This window comes from Dicentrarchus labrax, unplaced genomic scaffold (genome assembly GCF_905237075.1).
Source record: "Dicentrarchus labrax unplaced genomic scaffold, dlabrax2021, whole genome shotgun sequence".
NCBI lineage: Eukaryota > Metazoa > Chordata > Actinopteri > Moronidae > Dicentrarchus > Dicentrarchus labrax.
The window spans coordinates 24,371,732-24,384,013 of NW_026136714.1; the positions used below are offsets into that span (position 1 = coordinate 24,371,732).

Genomic DNA, 12,282 nt, shown 5'->3' on the forward strand with positions numbered 1-12,282 from the left:
ACACATGGACAGCACTGTCTGCTCACAAACACACCTCAGTGTGACAGCCATGCTGACAGACGGACTCATGGTCTGAGTGTCCCTGTGCTAAATAACCAGCCACCTGCTCCACAGCATCATGCAGGAAACATGAACTGAGGGCGCCATCTAGTGCACAAATTCACAATCACAGAGTCCGCATTACAGCCAGCGTCTCATCTGTATCATGAGGAAGTTATCCCTCAAATATCAGGAAATAACTAGGTGTTGTTTCACTGTATAGGTCACACTTTATATTTAGGCAGTCACATTCTTTTAGAGGAGAGGGGGAACTGGTGCTTTGCATTGACCCAGTATCTCACACCCTAGGCCACTAATGTTGACTGAGATTAAGTGGGTCCAAAGTTTGATGCCAAATATGATTACTAGATAGACAATATGTAGGCTTCATTTGTGCTTGGAAATTTAACAGGATCACGGTTGAGGGACTATACTCCTGCATTAGTCCCCATCCTGAGGCAGCAGTTTAATTTGTTTTGGATTTTTTTATATTTTCATAATTGCCTTTTAATCAATAGTGACAGCTGAAAAGTGACAGAAAAGGGGAGAGAGAGAGAGCGGGGATGAAACGCAGCAAAGGGCCACAGGTTGGATTTGAACCCTGGGCCGCTGCAGCAAGGACTCAGCCTCAGTACATGGGGTGCCAGCTACTATCAACTAGCTTAACCCTAATATAAAGACAGTGGACTGCAGGTGTTGTGCCTCTATGTGCCTTTCAAAGTGGGATTTTATTATTTATAGTCAGTGTATAATCTGCAGTTGATGGCAGTAATATTTTTTGGTGACTGAAACACATTTTGTTGCTGCCCTCACCCACAGCAGTACATTGTTTAGCTTCTATGCAGGGATTTCTGCCTGCTTCTCTAAACTGGGGGTGAGGTGACTGATGCCTAGGTAATACACAGAGTATGGATAAATACTGTATCTCATACAACCCCAGTTGAAAAACCTGAACTATCCCTTTAAGGCAATAATGAGTTGTTGATACGAATTACATTGAAATTCTTAACACAAACTCAACTTTGGAAGTTAAAAAAGAATCTTGATTAAGCAGGTTTTATTAGTAATTTTAAATGACACTTAAGTTACAGAAATATTCCTGCTCAAGTTCTTATTAGGTATTTTGTTGTTATAGTACAAATAGAAATGACAAAATGTTGTCACTTACTTACATTACTAAAGCTACCTGAGTTTTTAAACTTACAAAACTGAGTTAATTTAAATATTTTCAACAAAGTTTCAACAATTCCTTTGAGTTAAAATAAATTATTGCATTACAGTGATAATGCTGAGGTCAACTATTGCCTTAAAGGGATAGTTCAGGGTTTTTTTTAAGTTAAATTAACTGATGTTTTTACAGTGTAGTACACAAAACCTCAAATACCAACGCCAACACTGAAGTAATACAGTGAGTGAAGGTCACCCTTTTTGTGCAGTATTGCTACTGTGTATATTTATCATTGAAGATTTTCATTATTTTCCACTAACGTTTTAAACTTAACTCTAAATATCTGGCTGTTGCTTACATGGCCCTATTATTAAAATACAAAGCACAGTGTGGAATGAGTGGTGGCAACCCCACCAACTGAATACATTTTGACCTGTCACAGCATGAAAAGTACATGTGTAATTACTATTATTATTTCTGCATTCCACAACCCAGGAACAGATCTTTTTCAAAGCAGACATTCTGAAATGCAAAGCACAGGCGTAATACGTTACACGAAGGACAGCTTACTTCCTTTAAGTGTCCCAGTAAGCCATTCCAGTGAGCCAGCACGCACAAAGCTCCCCTCAGTGGAATGCAGCCATCAGTCATGTTATGAAATACACCTGTGCTTTTCCTGTTATGATGAAATGTCAGTTAGACAAACAAAACATTTACTCCACAAGTATAGGATGTATGCAAATACTGGCTGCCCAATATGGCTCAATTAGGCCAAAGCATGCTCTAGCCTGACTGTCATCTTCTTAACAAAGACATCGGGGAGCAATAAAGCAGTAAAAGCTTATAAAGTTTTTTTTGAAAAAACAGATGTTTACTTTAATGGACTGTCAACCAACTCAAAGTTTAGTTTGTATATAGAAACTGCTGTTCTTGTACTGAGGAAAGGGCAACTTGTGCAGGAAAGTGTAATTTCATAGTCTGAGTAATAAACATGGTGGCCTCAAAACATACACACTCTTAACTTTTGAGATCTTCACATCCAATTAACAAAAAATTCTTTAAAAGCAGAAATAACACTCATATATAAAGTTAAAAAAGATTTCAAAAGCAGTTTCTGAATGAAAGCTAAAGAAAGGTTTCCTAGAACAACAACAACAACAACAACAACAACCCCTCCATGAGAAACAGGAAAACACATTGTGGTTTATGTGCATTAGCATTTTAATTGGACAAAGCAAGAAAACATTGATTACAGTAGCAGAGTCATCAGTTCTCAGGGCTAACACCTTTCTAAACAAAGGGTCTGAAAATGTCTGTAGGCACTGCCTAATTAAAAAGAGTGTCTTGTCAGGTAAAAGAAACCAGCTCTATAAGGCAACAGTTACAATGTAGGCCTCCCCATTTCTCTGGCAAAAAGAGCAAGTGTAAAGGTTGAATCCACTCAGATTTTTTGATATAAAATACTGGCGTTTCAATAGATATTTAAAAACCATCATAAGTGTCAAACATGTTCACCCTTAAACATTGGAATTGTGTTAAATCTTAAGTATGCACTGCATGGCAATGCTGTCTTATCCCTGCATGGAAGAAATTGTGTGTTTGCACTGTGCCAGCGTCACATTTGATAGTGCCACTCTGCTACGTACAATGTTGGAGTTAACTGTCGAGTTATCAAAACAAAAAAGAAAGCAAGCACCCACAGTTAACAGTAGCATTTTTACTTACATTGTTTCAAATGAATGAATGGTTATTTACACGTGGCGAAAAAGATTTGAGGCTGTCCGAAAGATATGAAGGAGAAATGGAATGCAAAAAGGAAAACACTCTTGGTAGTCAAATTTGTCCAAGTACAAGAGAGGAAAAAACTGTGCAATATTTATCTGCCCTTACAGAGAAACAGCAGTGGCAACAATCCCTGCAATTGATTTTAATCCAAGAGAAAATGAGAACAAATTAAACAGATTTCCATTCCTCAAATAATAACTAAGGTTCATAACTTAGCACAACTCAGACTTTAACAGTTTCTTTAAAAAAAATGACAAACCTCTCAGTGGCTGTGTGAGAGGAAAGATGTGAAAATGGAAGCAATTTGTAAAACCCGAAAAAAAAAAAAAAAAGGAAAACAAAAAAATCCAAAAGTTTCTCCTTTACAGTTTTATACTCATTTACAGTTAACTTAAAAATGGTAAGAGCCCTGGTTCATGGCCAGTCTTGCCTACCACAAAGGGTGTAAATACCTGTGTGGGTCAAATCGCTCCTCCCTGGCTCCCGTTACCTCAACCCCCCCATGAAATCCCATTTACATCACCTATAGACGTCAACCTTCCCAATAGGTTCCACATCCCAGTAAAAGTCTTAGTCCTGCCACAAATGGAGGCGGTGTTACACAGCCCTGCGGGGCACCGTACAGCCAATAAGAGGCTGATGGTTGACAAATCTCCCACCCTGCCCACTTATCAGTGTGTGGGGTATCCTGCGGCTCCCATACCGGGCTGGTTGGCTAGCATACTCCCATTCAATCCCTGTGTAGGCTCCATAACCCCACCGTTACTGATGGCGCTCATGCCAGTCCACCCAGCACTGGCCGGTAAGTGACTGCAAAAACGAGGTAAAGAGAGAGAGAGAGAGAGACAGAAAGACAAAATGCCAGCAGGTTAGAAGAGACAAGGCGAAAGGGAGCAAAAGGGACGGTTTATATTAGAGCTACTAGAATCTGGACAGGCTAGAATGAGAACAAGAAGGCAAACAGAGTTATCAGAGGTTGTGAGGGTGAGGCAGGCTGGGCAAAAAATCAAGCTAGCAAAAAACAGGAAAAATAAATCAGAAAGTGGAGGCTCTTTGGAGGGGCCGAAGGTAAGTGTCATTTGATTAAATATGGGTGGACAAGCAGACAAAGAGCATACAGGCTAAGCGCAGCAAGCTAAATATTCCTTTCTACCCCCCCTCCCAACTGCTGATAACCACAAAGATACAACAGCCCTAACCAGCCAGAAAGACCGATAAGCCACACTGTATTCAAGAATGTAGATTATCTTCATTCTTCTTGCAACACTTCAAAATTTGGCCACAAAGAATAACAAAGAAATAATTAAACTCTCATGTAATTCACATGATGTGTTGTATCATTCATGTAATAAAACTAAATTCTAAGTTCAGTGTGGAGATAAGACAGCTTATACAGGATAAAGTTGTATCTTCAAATTTCAAGTCAAGAGAGGCCTAGCCTCTTTCTCAGGAATTGTGCATTTACTGTACATTCGACAATCAAACACACTACTGCTGCTTTCATTAACTCACACCTTTGTACAGAGCCTTTTCATACAGCTGGTCACCAAGAATTTTAGACTGTCAACAACATATGGCCTCTCCTTTATTTTTCTTGGGTGCACAAAACGTCACTGCACATAGGCTGTCTAAATAAAAACAAAATTTGATAACAACCTACAAATGATATTTAACATGTCCTACTGACATTCATATACAGATCAGAACCTCAGGTATATGTAAAAATAGATCAATGAAATCAAAAGGAAAATAATGTAAAAAGCTATGACATGAATGTAGACATACATAACAAGTGAACAGCCTTAAAGAACACAGTCCTTACACACAGTAGGCAATCTTACAAAGAGGGAAATGAATTCTTCATCAACAGACTATCCACAGATGTGGACACTGAGTGAAAACTTTGTTCTGAGCTTTTAGCGTTTATCTTGTTCAGTCAATTATCTTCCAATTCAAACAAATAATCTTGGTGCTAGTTTAAGTCACTTTTCTAACAATCATTTTGGGAACAGACTACAGTTTTAAGCTATTATGCACTAGAATTCAAGTGACAGACATTTTGAAACAAAACCCTTAAGTTATTAGGACGTGCTGTGTACACTGAGCAGTGATGAAACATGATTAACAACAAAATTAAAGTTCAGATTGTTCTGTGTGTGTGTATGTGTGTCTGTGGTGTGTGTGTGTGTGTGTGTGTGTGTGTGTGTGTGTGTGTGTGTGCTTATTTCTCAATCCTCTCAAGATGAGCAAGGTGAGGGGCTGGCGAGGGGAAGAGGGAGGATGTGGGATCAGGGGAGGGAGGTCATGGCTCCCTCCTGTGGCCAGAGTTGGCTCTCGCTGCCCTGGTCTTGAAGGGGTACTCTGGTGGTGCTGGAGTAGAAGAGGGCGGTGAAGGGGAGCCCTGTGCACACCGTGCTACTTACTTGAAGCCCTGCTGGTTCCAAGCCTGGCCGTAGACGCCGTAGGTGGGGACCTGCCACCCATTTGGGACGTACTGGCTGATCTGGGGCCCATTGCCGTACCACTGGCCCCACTGGCCATAGGGCTGGGCTGCAGGGAAGCTCATCTTGTTCTGCTGTAGGTTACAGGACAAAAAGTATGGCTTAAGTATGTTTTAAGGCAGCAGTTAAAAAACACACTTCCACCATAACTGTAGATGTTGTTTTCTTATTTAATCGTACTACAAGGAGATAAGTGGTGCCTCTATACAACCTACATGCACAAGACCATCAGTGGGAAGACTATTTCTATATAGTTTTTCTTAATGTCTGCCACCAGGTCAGATTTCCCTTGAAATCACTGAAACAAGGTTTTAAACACGCCACTTCAGACAAAGAGGTCCATTCCCAGAGTACGTCAGTGGGAGGAGCACAGCGTTTTTCCCCTTAAAATACCAGTTTTATGTTTAAAGACATGTACCATCCATGGTTGATCTCCACTGGATTGCGCTCAAATAATCACTGCATGTTTAATGTGAAGCTCATATTCCCCTTTATATGAAATTCAATTAAATAAAAGGGGGCAAAATGGCTGTTTGAATCCTTTTCAATGTGACATTCAACACATCCTGGGTTACGGTCCCAAATTGATATAAGTTATACAATACATAGCAGCACTAACTTGCAAGTGTCATCTTACACTTATATTGTCCTAAGAGCTTGTACAAAGAAGGCAGCTAGCGGCATGTATGCTACGTAGCGTCCTTACCTGGGGCAGAGGCATCTGCTGCATCGGGTTCATCATGTCCGGGGTCTCTTTACCCCAGTAGCATTTGACTATGTGGCCCTCTATTGAGGTGCCATTCACTGACACAATGGCATGGGCTGCTGACTCATGGGAGTTAAACCTGGACAAAAACAGAGCGGAGAGAGAGAAAGAGAGACTAAGGACACACTGAACCTCGTTTTATAGACATTTACTCAGGAATGGTGACCACACTAGAGATGTGTTCTTTTAACAAACTGTGACAAGAGGATAAACGTTTATTAGAAAGACTATGTGGTCACTCAAGACACATCCAGAACAAATATCCTACAACTATATTCTGCCTACACCAAGTGTCCTTGATTATACAGTACAACTAGAACAAAAATAAGCAGGACAACAGATAGCGGAGGACCAGGATCAAGAACCAGTGTGACATACTTTGAGCTTGCTTAAAAGAAAATAAAAAATGGAAGTAAAGATGAAACTGTCACACACCTCACAAATGAATAGCCTTTGTCTGGGAAAACTCTGATTTCCATGATTTGTCCAAAGGGAGAGAAGGTCTGTCTCATGAGTTGCTCTGAAAGCCAAACAGAAAGAGAACATCAGATATAATTTCTATGTGGCTTGATGTGTCATGAAAACATTGCATTGCAATTGTTCAATGCATCAGCGATCTTGCAAACCAACATCCTCAGGTATGAGCCTCTAGGTGGTTGGAAGTTAAATTCATAGGACAGGCACAATTTTGCTGATAACACCACAGAGCTTTTAAATGACATCTCTATGCAGAAGAAACTAACATTTTGTGATGAATAAAAAGATAACGCTGGCATTACTTTATCTTTTCATTGTCACTTGCTTTTAACTAAGCGTTTGCTTGTGCGTAAGGGCTGCCTCGTGTGTCCTGCACCTGTTTGGAGCACTGGCTGTCCTCAGAAATTAATGTGACGCATCTGCATGGTACAAAAGCAAGTCTATCTCCAGGTTTTACTCTCTAAAGAAGTGCTAACTGGCTTTCATTTATTTGCCGTTTTATTCATTCAGAGGTTCTGCAGGATACAACAGGTTCAATGGAAGATCTTTTAAAGATCAATATGAATGCAATGTAATTTAATAATTTAATTTAAGAAAATCAGTGTTGGTCCTATGTCAGTTTTGTTCTATAGCCGTTACTCCATGATCAATAAAACATTTCCCCAAAAACACATCTAAATACGAGACTGAAAAATGCAACTTTATACAAGTAATTTTTAAGACCTGTCTAAATCATATTTAGACATTTTAAAAAGGCCCAAAATTTAGATTATTGGATTTCAGATTTTGACCCTGCGGATGCCAAAGTTTTTTGCATCTCTTTGAACTCTTTGCTCCATTTACCTGATACTACCACTGTCAGTGTCATTATGGTATGGACGGTCAGTGATGGTATGGACATTACCTGTCAGTCCTGTGCTGACTCCGCCACAATACACAGTGCAGTTACTGGGGCTGGACTGACTCACTACTTCATCAAAGGATAGGTGCTTAGAGTTATCTGCCAGGAGAAGACAGAGGCATCGTTACTGTTAATACATGAATCTAATGTCCTGTGTAAACAAGCAAAACATACATATTCATGACAACGTACTTTCATAGGTGGTCTTTGGGGCGGGGGGCTTTCTTGTGGCCCAGTTAGTTCGAATCTGTCTGCCTCCTAACCACTGACCACCCATCTGCTGAATGGCATTCTCTGCATCCTGGAACATAGAGAAAATCTGGTTATTCCACTGAGCTGGAGTCTAATGACATAAAATCTAAAATATAGCCCTATAGAAGCACAGAACACAGTAATGGGGGGAAAATGTCTAGTGCAACTTCAAAGAGAGACTACATTTTTAATATAAAAGAGAAATTGTTCTGCATTTTGGATCATGTTTAATAAAAATGATAATACTACCAAGAACCCCACCAATAACAGCAGAATTAACGTGATGTGGCACCGGGATTATTGATTTGGTGAGTCATCTCATCATTCTCTCTGTACTAACCCATTTGTTGAAGAAAGACACAAATCCATAGCCTTTAGATTTCCCTGTAGCCATATCTTTCACAACACGAGCATCTCTGTGAACAAACACATCAAGAGGAGTACGTTAAAAACATGCAGCATGACGACTCAATGCTTGAAGGTATTTAAAGTGTAAAAGAATAAAAGGGTTTAGTCTTTTTAAAAAATTAATTATGTCCCATTTCCTTGGTCATGCCTCTATGAATATACCTACCTAAGATTTCTACAATTTGTTTTCTTGACAGGTTTTATTAATATGACATGGGGCAGGCGATAACAATACGTCCCATTCATTTCCTCCTGTCCATCTTTGATCTAATCATCTTCGTCACTAACTCTTGATACTTACGATATCCTGCCAAATGGACCAAAGGCAGCTTTGACGTCTTCTGTAGTTATTTCTGGGCTGAGGTCTCCAACGAAGACATGAAAATGATCTATCGGAAGGAAAAAAACACAGTTAAGAAATGTCAAATGTTACGATGCACATTCCATTTCAAGCTTTTATACTTTTTCAAGATGGTGACTTCCTGCACAGAATTGCTGATTTTTATCACAGTTTGTTAATGGGTGGAGGACAAAAGGAGTGTCATTCCAGACATGTAAATGAAATGACTACATAAAATATATATGAGCATATATGCAATGATAATCGTTTACTGTGATTTTCAATCTTTCCAACCCATCAAACTTTCTGTGCTTATGAAACAGACATTTCAGACAACAGACAAGTACTCATATGACATTAATACAATATCTCCACTGACAAGTGCTTGTACTTACTACTTGTGTCTTTTTTCTGGCTGGTTGGTGTCGTGGCCCAGTTGACTTTAACCTCCTGCAGAGAGGGGCAGAGAAAGAACAGGCCAGGTGGGGTATGTTTATATCATTTACAGTGAAAACTGGTAATCTCCACTACAAGGGTGTTTGATTTAAAGGTTGCCTTAAAACTACTTAAAAATTAAAAGTAAACTTTAAAAGAGACTTTAAATTTAATGTGATATGGTACCTTATCACTCACTGCCCTGTGTATGTCCAGTGACAGTGCAAGAAAATTCCTCTTTAATCAAATCTTACAATCTAAACTCAACATAATTTAAACAGCAACTGGTCTTTAGTAGTGGATTTTTTTTTTTTAGCAAAAAGCAGAGAACAACCTCGTTATGATGTGTATTACAATGGCAGGCATGAGCCAATAACAACAAATCCAGATATTGTTGACCAAACAAGTGTGGTTGCTCAGTTCAGAGCCAGTCATTTGATTTTCCAGTTTATGTCCTAGCACTGAATCTAGAAACTCAACCTATTATTAAACCATCCAGCACCACTTTAATATTCTTTTGTAAGGCCTTGTAGTCTTTTAAATGTTTGCAAATTAAAATGCTAATGTTCTGTTGTTCTAGATAGCCTGACATTGTCCAGCTTCTCCCAGACTTTTTGTTTTGCTATCTTTCCAATGTAGCTTACATGATCTTGAAAATTATTGACAGTACAGCTAATCACGGCTCGTACAGTGGACCCCAAAATTATATTTCTATTGTTTATTTCTTCTCCTCGAACCTAAATTTCCCTTAAATATGACAACATTCCTCCACACCTAACACTACAGCTTATATATTGCAGGACCATTAGGTTTAAGAGGCTGCAATGAAACCAATTTTATCAAACCACATGACTTCCTAACAGTAGTAACGTTCTTAAAATGTTCAAGATCTGATCTGGAACCTGGATCCAGAAGCTTCCCAGTTGGAAACCCCTGTCTATGTAATGGAATATAAATGCCAAATATTACATTTTGTTGGTGATTTTTTTTAGAAGGCACACACAAATCTCCCACACCCGAAGCCCACCCTTCCCAACTCACCCTGTAGACACGATAGCTTACCTTACCCATTATTTTCCTTCCATTCATGGCTGCCAATGAGGCAGCAGCATGCCTGTGGTCATAGAACTCCACAAAGCAGTACGGATCATTTCCAGCTGTCTGTCAACGGGAAAACAAGACTGATATTAAGTCCACAGCAAAGGTGACAATCACTGCAGATGACCACCTACTGGGGGTTTGGGGTGTCAGGCCTGATATAATAGACTGGGAGAGGAAAATCAATATGAAGCCCATATGTCGATTGTGACTTTCAAAAGCAGCAACACCATTCAGGTGTCTGCTGAATGTCATTTCCTAGAGTCAAACAATATATACCAGAGGGGGGGGGGACACTTACATCAACTATCATTTTACAGCTCTTGCAGGGTCCTATCTGTGTGAAGACCTGCAGAATGAGGGGCTCGGTGACGTCCCTGGACAGATTCCCCACATACCTGCAAACAAGTAGAGAGATGGAGGAATTGAGTCTTTGTCAAACAGGAAGTAGCATGCAAACAAAGGCTAGTTAACCGGCTAGCTACAACCCACAACAATTCCTTATATTCACCTAAAAACAACAATGGTGGCGGACTAAATACTAGTGTGGATTGTCTCAATTTTGTAAAAACAACTCGAGTATGGTCAGCCCCTTACTGGAGATGTCCCGGACCGTCTCTCCGAGCGTTGACGTGGCTTGTCTGCCAGCTAGCTAAAGATAACGCTAGCCGGCTCAAAGGGCCTCATGCTAACTGGTTTGGTAACTACCGTTAACGGCATTATATAAAATCACATCCCTACCGCAGTGATATAACTAACGCCTGTATGCTGGTGATAAAATAAGACTATTTCTGAGAATAAAGCTATCATTCAATAAAAACATGTGCATTTTAGTAAAAGTGACGGGCTAGCTGCGTTTGCATCTTCAGCTAACGATAACTAGCATTAGCTCGCCCTGCAGTTTCATTTTCAGGCGAGTTACGGTTCCGTCTATTTATACGACCAAATCAAACAGAACTTAACGCTCAGGGGGGAAATGCTGTGTGTCTTATCATATCTGGAAACGACGCTATTGTTGCTATGGGGTGACAACGCCAATGAAATTTCATTTTGTAGCTAAATTACAGTGTTCTGTAGTTTTTAATTGAAACAACAACGTGGAAACATTTCGGACGCGCCGTGGTTACACGGAGCCTTCCCAATCCAGGACATAGACAGGGCCGCTGTTACTCACAAGGTTCTGGGTTGATCGTCCTCCATCGTCAAGGTTTAGTGGTCGCGTCCTGAGAGCTCTTTAATCCAATGACATACAAATGGTTTGTGCTGAACTTGAGCGACCGCGAACGTAGAGGCTATATCTACTAATTAATGATAAATCGGTGGCCGATTCTGCTCTCACACACACCGCAGACAGCCTCAGTCTGATGCAAACAATAGGAAGTTGAAGATGGCGGAGGAGCGGCGTCAGCAGCGTCAACCTGCGCGCTGAAATGAAGCCAGAATCAAGCGCTCTTTCTCCCACACACATTGATGTGCCTCCACATCTGTATAGCGTACGCTGCAAATACAGCGAGTTTTGTAGCTTTACACAACGGTGCAGAATAATATGTATCATTAGCCTATTCGTGGTCTTAGCTTTATCGACCAACGTGTAAAAACATTAGAGTAAATTACAGCTGGACACATCTGGGACATGCATGTAACCCAGCCAGACGTTGGAAGGTAACCTGCAACGGAGTTGATTTAAAGTGATTATTATCATACTCGCGTCAGTTTAATCAACTATAGGGTCTATATTGTAACGTTGTCATTTTAATTTACTGTTACCGATGCAAAACACGTGCGCCGCCCGGGAATCGAACCCGGGTCGCAAGAATGGGAATCTTGCATGATACCACTACACCAGCGGCGCCGTCGCAGTAAGTAGCGAGATTCCACTTTATTAAGGCAGCCTACTGCAATGCGGGAATATGGTCCACTACAACATTGTTAAAGAGCATGAAGTACGAAAACAGTGTAAAACATCTATCACTGCAGTGTATCGAACGATAACCAACCTCAATATTTGGGGCAAATGTTAAATAGAGAGAATGAAATCGTCATTGTCCTAAAGCTTGACGATTCCAGTTCAACCTTTAATACAAAGGTTCCCCTGCACGTGAAAACAATTTT

At 40.3% G+C, this 12,282-nt stretch overlaps 1 protein-coding gene and 1 non-coding gene across 2 annotated transcripts; both read right to left on the reverse strand.

The window, feature by feature from the left end:
- Window positions 1-2,410: 2,410 nt before the first annotated feature.
- Window positions 2,411-11,562, reverse strand: LOC127375493 (cytotoxic granule associated RNA binding protein TIA1). The gene is made up of 12 exons (XM_051421403.1): window positions 11,345-11,562; window positions 10,472-10,568; window positions 10,135-10,233; window positions 9,033-9,087; window positions 8,599-8,686; window positions 8,230-8,305; window positions 7,830-7,938; window positions 7,641-7,736; window positions 6,695-6,779; window positions 6,200-6,338; window positions 5,416-5,567; window positions 2,411-3,802 (listed from the first exon to the last, which is right to left on the reverse strand). The coding sequence occupies exons 1-12, from the start codon at window positions 11,368-11,370 to the stop codon at window positions 3,664-3,666; spliced, it is 1,161 nt and encodes a 386-aa protein (XP_051277363.1). The 5' UTR covers window positions 11,371-11,562; the 3' UTR covers window positions 2,411-3,663.
- Window positions 11,563-11,951: 389 nt separating this feature from the next.
- trnag-ccc (transfer RNA glycine (anticodon CCC)) lies at window positions 11,952-12,022 on the reverse strand. Its single transcript has one exon. It is a non-coding gene; the product is annotated as a tRNA-Gly (tRNA).
- Window positions 12,023-12,282: the final 260 nt, after the last annotated feature.

What these genes read in the sequence shown, in the direction of transcription:
- LOC127375493 (XM_051421403.1), bottom strand. Translation starts at nt 11,370, where the DNA reads ATGGAGGACGATCAACCCAGAACCTT. An exon ending in GGTCCATTTGGCAGGATATC is followed by an intron (nt 8,306 to 8,598) that starts GTAAGTATCAAG and finishes GTTTGTTCACAG; the next exon opens with AGATGCTCGTGTTGTGAAAG. An exon ending in CCCAAAGACCACCTATGAAA is followed by an intron (nt 7,737 to 7,829) that starts GTACGTTGTCAT and finishes TTCTCCTGGCAG; the next exon opens with ATAACTCTAAGCACCTATCC.